Source organism: Magnolia sinica, chromosome 4, assembly GCF_029962835.1.
Source record: "Magnolia sinica isolate HGM2019 chromosome 4, MsV1, whole genome shotgun sequence".
NCBI lineage: Eukaryota > Viridiplantae > Streptophyta > Magnoliopsida > Magnoliales > Magnoliaceae > Magnolia > Magnolia sinica.
Genome location: NC_080576.1, coordinates 5,040,429 through 5,047,884, shown reverse-complemented (window position 1 = coordinate 5,047,884; position 7,456 = coordinate 5,040,429). Strand labels below are relative to the sequence as shown.

General features: G+C 44.6%; 1 protein-coding gene across 1 annotated transcript; it reads right to left on the bottom strand.

Moving 5' to 3' along the window:
• Positions 1–332: 332 nt before the first annotated feature.
• LOC131242229 (polyphenol oxidase, chloroplastic-like) lies at positions 333–5,595 on the bottom strand. Its single transcript, XM_058240742.1, has 2 exons — positions 4,355–5,595; positions 333–1,336 (listed from the first exon to the last, which is right to left on the bottom strand). The coding sequence occupies exons 1-2, from the start codon at positions 5,576–5,578 to the stop codon at positions 770–772; spliced, it is 1,791 nt and encodes a 596-aa protein (XP_058096725.1). The 5' UTR covers positions 5,579–5,595; the 3' UTR covers positions 333–769.
• Between the last annotated feature and the right edge of the window lie 1,861 nt (positions 5,596–7,456).

The window sequence follows — 7,456 nt, the reverse complement described above, 5'->3', positions numbered from 1 at the left end:
TCCTGTCCTATTGTAATATTGCAAAACGCATGGAGTATATTTGTAACGGACATCTCTTTGGGGCGCCCCACACAGCCCCAGGCACAGATATGATCTCTGCAACCGGGGTCACAGGCAATCCACTCCCGATACGACATCCGATGGGGGTTGGCCCACGATGAGGATCACCTCATGTAAAAATCATCATCGTCTAGTAATTGGGCAGACCATACTTGTATTTTAGAAGTTATCTAACAGGTAGCCTATAACTTATCATCCAGCCAGTTGGAATAAGCATTTTTCTTTTATAATTTGCCTTGATTATTAACAGTTCCGAATTTCCAATAAAAAGCTTGAAGGAGAAACACGCACCACACAGGCTCATCTAATATTTATTATTCGTAAACGTAGACAACATATCTTACTGTAGGCAGGGCATCCACGTGGTCCCATAAACTCCTACACATACACACTATACGCGACCTTAAGAAAACCGGAGTAATATCAACCGTGGATTGTCGACTTGTCTGAATCAGATTGAACTCCCTCAAGTTCGATCCTGTTCAGTGCTACTGTTCGTGATTGAATATTAAGGGCGACTGCTCCTGACGCTTGGCCAACTCGTAACTCGACTCAGGACTGAATCATTCCGATTCATTGAGTCTTCGAACCTTTCAATCAAACTCTTTATTACTAACGTAAGCCTAATCTTATAATAATTATAGTAATCAAAGGGAAGTGGGGGTGAGATGGTGGACCCCACTGCCACTACGGTCGCAAGTACTCTTATCTAAGCCGTCCAATCGGTCTTGATAAGATCGATGTGGACCCCACCAATAGTGACTTCCCCCACTTTTGGGACCAAGCTCACGACCACCTTCTCTGAGCCTTCAGCATCAATATCTTCCAACAAGCTGGATATCCCCAACTTCAGGCTAAATTTCTTTGTCTGTGCATCGTCCCTTTTAAGAATGTGGAAATGGGGCAGCTTCACAAAGCTCCCTGCAGACTCTCCTAGGTCAGATCCCACAAAATCCCCTCCATAAGGCGCTGCCACGTACACCTCAAACGTGACAGGACCGTTGTCGGGGACCTCTATGCCGTCGATCACGAGGACCTCCACCTCATCCTCTTTCTCGCTCTTGGTTCGGGACTTCTTGGGCCTCTGCACCAGGGTCCGGATGGTCGAATCCAAGGGTCTCGGGTCGGGTCCGAACTCAGATACCTGGACCAACGAGACTCTGGATCTGGGTTTGGCCTTGGCCTTCAGCTTTTTCTTGACGCTGCTATCAGCCCATGGAAGTTCCACGTCTTGGTAGGTGTACCGGAGTTTCTGCGGATTGAGACAGTCTTCCACCTGTTGCGTTCATTTGTTAGTCAATGCATGAATGAACACACAACTAGTTGGACGGTAGCGCATAAACGTAGGTCACGATGAATACCTTATCAAATATCAGTGACTGGTTCACTCACCATGTGGGCCACACCATCTAAAATAATGGGCAACTGACAATCCGATCGAAATTATATTTGTGGACTACTGGATAGGGTGGATGGTTTTATTTTCAACCAGCATGACCTTTATGGTGGGACAAATCTGTTGGACGGATTGGATGTCGTGCACCCCATGACATATCAGTAATTACACACTGAATGTTTTTTCAGACCTCATTAAAATTTTATGTTTTTGCTGGACAAAGAGGGGGTTCGTAGACCTTAACGTGACACGTGGCTGATCAGGAAGTGAATCTGATCCCTCCATATGGTGTGTTCTATTCAAAGACTGATGGTGGTTGAAAATCTCACCCATGGAGAATCCCAATAATCAGATTCTTCTGTTGCATACAATTCATCCCGACCGTCTATTTTAAGGCCATTGTCGACATAGATACTATTGCAAGGCCAGTCATGGTAAGCACACACAAATGGACAGTCATGGTAAGTGCCCATTAAATGGACAGTCTGGATCCACTGCATCATGTGCCACTTGGCGGTCATCAGGCAACAAACTACCCTAATCCATGGTTAAGGCATGAAATAGGAGGATCAGGGATGAAAGCCATGAAAATACGACTCCCAATAATTGTCAGTACGGCATGCATGTACTACATAGGGGCTGTTCGTCTGCTGAGTTTCAGGGTCTGCAAATCAGACAGGTCAGCATGACGGAGGCAAATTGGGCATTAATACCCCGCCCATCCACAGACAGGGTCCTCTGAGGGCCCACCACGATGTATAGGTTTTATCCACACCGTCCATTCACTTTTTTTTAAAAAAATATAATTTTAATATAAACTTAAAAATGAAGTAGATCCAAGACTCGATTGGACCTTTCTAGAGTTCAACGGAACCTGTTCATAAGGTCATATAGACTTGGATGTTTAATCCCCACTGTGTGGTACAATTGAGCCTTGGATCAGCATCATTTTTCATCTTATATCCTAAAATAATATGCAAAAATGTATAGACGGTGTGGATAAAATTTACACATCATGCTCAGAGGCCCTCCCGGTGATGGGATATGCATGAGATGTGATACACTGGCAACCCACAGCTCCCCGGCCCCGTGGAGCCCACCGTGTTGTGTGTGTGACTTTGACATCCACTCCATATAGCCCTTGTATTTTACATCCATGGACTAAAATTCAGTCCCATCCACACTCAGGTAAGCTGGACTACAAAGAACAATGGAAGGAGAGGCCAACGCTATGGTTTTGTTTGAGGCCTACCAGTGTTTATATTCGATCGATCCAACCTTTCGATGTGGCAGATACTCTAAAAATTATCCTGATCTGAACCTTGAACGGGTCTCAGTGTGGGATGTCCTGTGAAATTGAATTAGCCTGATCCATCCTTCGGCCCATTTGAGTTTCAGATCAGGCTGAATTTTGGCATGTGCTGTGAAATTGAGAAGGTGCACCTGATGGAAGGAGTGGATGTTTTATTCACAGAAATAAGGGCCCCACCGAGCACAGTTGTATTTAATGAGTACAACTATTGTAAGCCTTGGTGGGGGCAGTGTCCAGAGTTCCGCAAAGCATCGAGTTTTTCGGAGTTTTCTTGAAGACTCGTCGAATTTAGCCGAGTCCCGAGTCTTGAACAAATCATCACCAATTTGGTTATTTCGTGCCCAGTTGACAGTTTTTTTTTTTTCTAGGGAGAGTTTTCAATAAACTACCAAATTAATATGTAGTTTACAATGGGGTGCCTTTTTCATAAAGGTTTTCCAAAACTATAGCTCTCTATATAGCTATCATTCCACTACTTTTAACAATCGCCTCATATGAGAAACAAATGTGTGGGTGGCTGAGGTGGTCCCACCTTGATGTTCATGTAAAATACCCCACCACGTGGAGGTGGACCACATGAATGAAAACAGTGTGCCAGGCAACATGTGTCCGCCAAACTGTTTCTATTAGTGTACCTCATGAATCATGGATGGACATGATAGTTTGGACAAGGACCTAAATATTTGTGTAGAATCTACTTGTTGGAGTGGATTTTATATGATTATCACAGTGGCCCAGTAGAAATAAAGAGGGGTCCTCAAATATCGGCTTATTTTTTACCTCTCAGCCTCCTATGGTACTAAATATCTAATCATCAGTGATTTCTCTTACATAAAGATTGAGGTGGCTATGTCAAAATCAAGAGCATAGTTCATGCCAGTGGTGTTTGTTTTTTTTTTTTTCATAATCCTTACCAACACCAGGTTTCTTTGATTTTTAGCCAGCTCAAAATGATGTTAAAGTAACATCTACTCCAAAAGTTAGATGCATAATCCTAATTTAGTTCCAAATCTAAAAGGGACACACCAAAGAAAATAATTAGAAAAGAGAAATTTACCCATAATTTTTACGGGCCCACCATAATGATTATATGGAATCTACTCCAATCATTAGATGCCACAAATATTTAAGCTTGAGTTCTAAAATTGAAGCTCATCCGTGATTCAGCTGATCCATACTAAGGGAAACAATTTGAAGGGTGATCATTTGCCTTGTATGGTGTTCCAAAACATGTGGTCCACCTGAAGCACAGATAGGGGTGAATTTTGTTCCCTTGGCCTAACATGAGGTGACCCACCGACTAGTTAGTGTGGATTTTACATAAACATCATAATGGGCCCATCCAAGCAGCCGACTCATTGTTCCTACACACTTCCAACTGGCCGTTAAGAAAATGAAACGGAAGGCAGTGGGACGATAATAACCCCGACCACGGAGGTAGGTGTTTGAAAACCTTTTCCAAAAAAGTACCGGAATAATGTAAATTCCATATTAATTAAGAAGTTCTTTGTAAATTTCTCTTTTTAATTTTTCCAAAGTTTTCAAACAAAGAACGAGCGGGAGAGGGGGGAGTTGGGCATCAGTACCTTGACTTTCACCAGCTGTTTGTTCTCGTCGTAGAAGATGAACGATGAGTTGAGCCAGTCGCTATCGTTGAAGTCTATCTTGTTTCCTCGCTTCTGCCTGTAAATATGCCACATCCGGTCAACGTTCGAATGGTGGCAGTAGAAAAGCGGGTCGTAACCCGACGAGTAGAAGTTGCCCATGTCCCGGTACGGGACCTCGGACTTCCCCACAAACTGGTGCATCGCGTTATGTATCGTCTCAATCCGCCCCATCGTCTTTCCCATGGAGGCCTCCTCGCCTGCCCTCACCCGATCTCCCAAGAACAGCTCCGGCAGCGGCAGAGACTCCCTAAATGTCTTGTTCATCTGATACAGGTTCTTCACCTTCAGCTCCTCGTCAGTATACGGGTTCTCATAGTTTGTGAGACTGTATTGATAGTCCAGCACCTTCTTTAGGTTATCCGGGTTGCGCTTCTCGTCGTAGAGCGGCGATGTCTTGTCATTGACAAAAATGCTCGGGATCGTCATTCCGTCCGAAGAATCCCAGTTCCAGAACGGGAGGGCAAATGTGTCATCACCGATCAGCTTCCCGAGGATCGCCTCATGGAAGTGGATGTAGTAGCGGTGCCAGGGCAGGAATATCCAGCTGAAGTGAACCTGCAGCTGGACGTTGAACCCCACCTGGTCGTACGCGCCATCGCAGTACTGGCAGTGCACCCTGGCCTGCTGTTCTAAGCTCCAAGGGTCGGATGGGTCGAGAGCTCTCATGCGTCTATAGGCTTCCTCGTACTTGGCCAGGTCATCAGCATCCAACAGGTGTGCAGGTTTCCGAATGCGCAGTGGCGTGGAAGATGTCGGGAACTTGTAATCGACGATCTCGCTGTTGTCTTTGTAAGGCGGGCAGCACTGGACATCCTCCGCGCCTTCTCCAGCGTGGGCGGTATGGCACTTGGATAGGTCCGGTGGTTGCACTGGAGAAGCGACGGCCATATTCTCACAGCCAAGGGTGGCAGCACCATACAGACCTCCCAATGTGCCAATGAGAACATTTCTTCTGTCCAACCTCAGAATGGATTCTTTATCACCACCTTTATCATATTCACTAGCATTCGTAGCATTAGTACTAGCACCAGAGGCCGATGGAAAAAAGTAAGTGGGTGCCCGAGTAGCTTTTCGAGGGTAACGGGAATGGTGGTGGTGGAAGGGAGAGGCAGTGGTGGCAAGAAATGAGAGAGACGACGACATGGTTGGAGTCTTAGCACTTGTGTCGCTTTGGTGAGAGGGAGGGTGACCGACTCCTCTCTTATATAGAGAGAGTCGAGAGGGGGTTTCTTCGCATTGTCCATGCATGACTGCTCCTGTACTTGCGTGTGTCCACACGCATGTGCACCTGTGTGAGAGAGAAGAGTGCACATGTGCGAGTAATGAAGTGCAGTAACGAACTATTTGATATATATATATATATATATATATATTACAATGATTTGAGAACCATGCACATGCATTAGTCATAATACACGTGTCATATAGGTTACAAAATCCAAGCTGTCCAAGTAGGAAACGGATTGGCTACTCCCCTGGTCTGATGGTCGGTGCTCCGTGGCCTCACCATGATGTATGCGTTTCATCCATTTTTACGGATTATTTTAGGGCTTGATCCCAAAAATCAGAGGGATATAAATATCAGGTAGACCACACCACAGGAAAATAATAATGATTGGATATCCACCGTTAAAATCTTCCTAAGGCTCACTGTGCTGTTTATTTGACATCCAATCTATTGATTAGGTCATACATAAAAAGATGAAGGAAAAAAAAACAAAGATCACTTGATTCAAAACTTTATGTTCTCCAAAAAGTTTTTAATGGTCGACTTTCATTCAACACTGTTTCCTGTAATGTGGTCCAATTGAGATTGGGATATACCTCATTTTTGGTCTCATATTATAAAATGATCTAGAAAAGTAGATGGACAGCATGGATGAAACAAATATATCATGGCTGGTGGCAGGGGTAGCCAATCCGTTTCCGTCCAAGTAGTGGGGCATGATCCAGATGAGGCGTAGCTAATAAAATAGACTAGTTAGATCTTATCCAACTGTTGGACCGACAGCTTTTATGACCCAATTTGTATACTAATGTTTGTATTTTTCCACTGAATGATTGATTTTTTTATATGAACGAGCAACCATGCACAAGCATGCACCTTTCATTTACACACATGTGCATGCGTGCACACGGACATATATGCATGTGTCTGTGCAGGCATACGTGTGAGAGAGATGTGTGTTATGTGAGTGGAAGAGAAAATTGCCATGTGAGTGGAGAGAAAGGCAGGAAAAAGTTGTTAAAGCGAACGTGGAAAGGGTGATACGCCGGACCGCATGGACCTCCTGATCCATCAGCTCATGTCAGGAGCGAGGTCGTCTTGGGCGCGGCTTTAGAGGATACCCGGATCCACTGAGGTCGGTGGATCCGTGACTATGGGGTCCACCTTCATGTATTTTACTTACATCCACGCCTCCATCCGTACGTTTTGAATGTTCATTGTAAGATGATATTGTAAAAAAGTGGTGCAGATTCAAATCTCAGGTGGACCACACCTCAAGAGAGAGTTGTGATTGACCATTAAAAACTTTTTATGGGCCACAAAGGTTTTGGATTAAGATGATATTTGTGTGTATCCTTCGTCAAGGTCTTTGTGACCTTACCAGCAGGTTGGATGGAAAATAAACAATACGGTGGCCCTAAGAATTTTTTAACGGTAAGATTCAATCACCACTGTTTCATGTGTTGCGGTCCACCTAAGATTTCTCATCTACTTCAGTTTTGAAATAATACAGTAATATAGATTTTAAAACGGATGGATGGATTGGATGTAAGTAAAATACATCGAGGTGGCCCTACATTGGGGGTCTCACTTACCTTGGTGCGGCGCCCGCTCTTGGTAAGGAAGCGGATTATGTGCGGCGGTGCGGCCCTTACGTGGGGAAATGGATTAGCTACGCCCCCCGCCACGAGCCTGGTGGTTGGTGGTCGGTGCTCTGCGGGCCCCACCATTATGTATATGTTTCATCCATTCCGTTCATCCATATTTTACAGTTTATTTTAGAGCTTAATTTC

Coding starts and splice junctions, on each gene's coding strand:
- LOC131242229 (XM_058240742.1), bottom strand. CDS start 5,578: ATGTCGTCGTCTCTCTCATTTCTTGCCACCACTGCCTCTCCCTTCCAC. Junction 1,337..4,354: donor AACAGCTGGTGAAAGTCAAG/GTACTGATGCCC, acceptor TGAACGCAACAG/GTGGAAGACTGTCTCAATCC.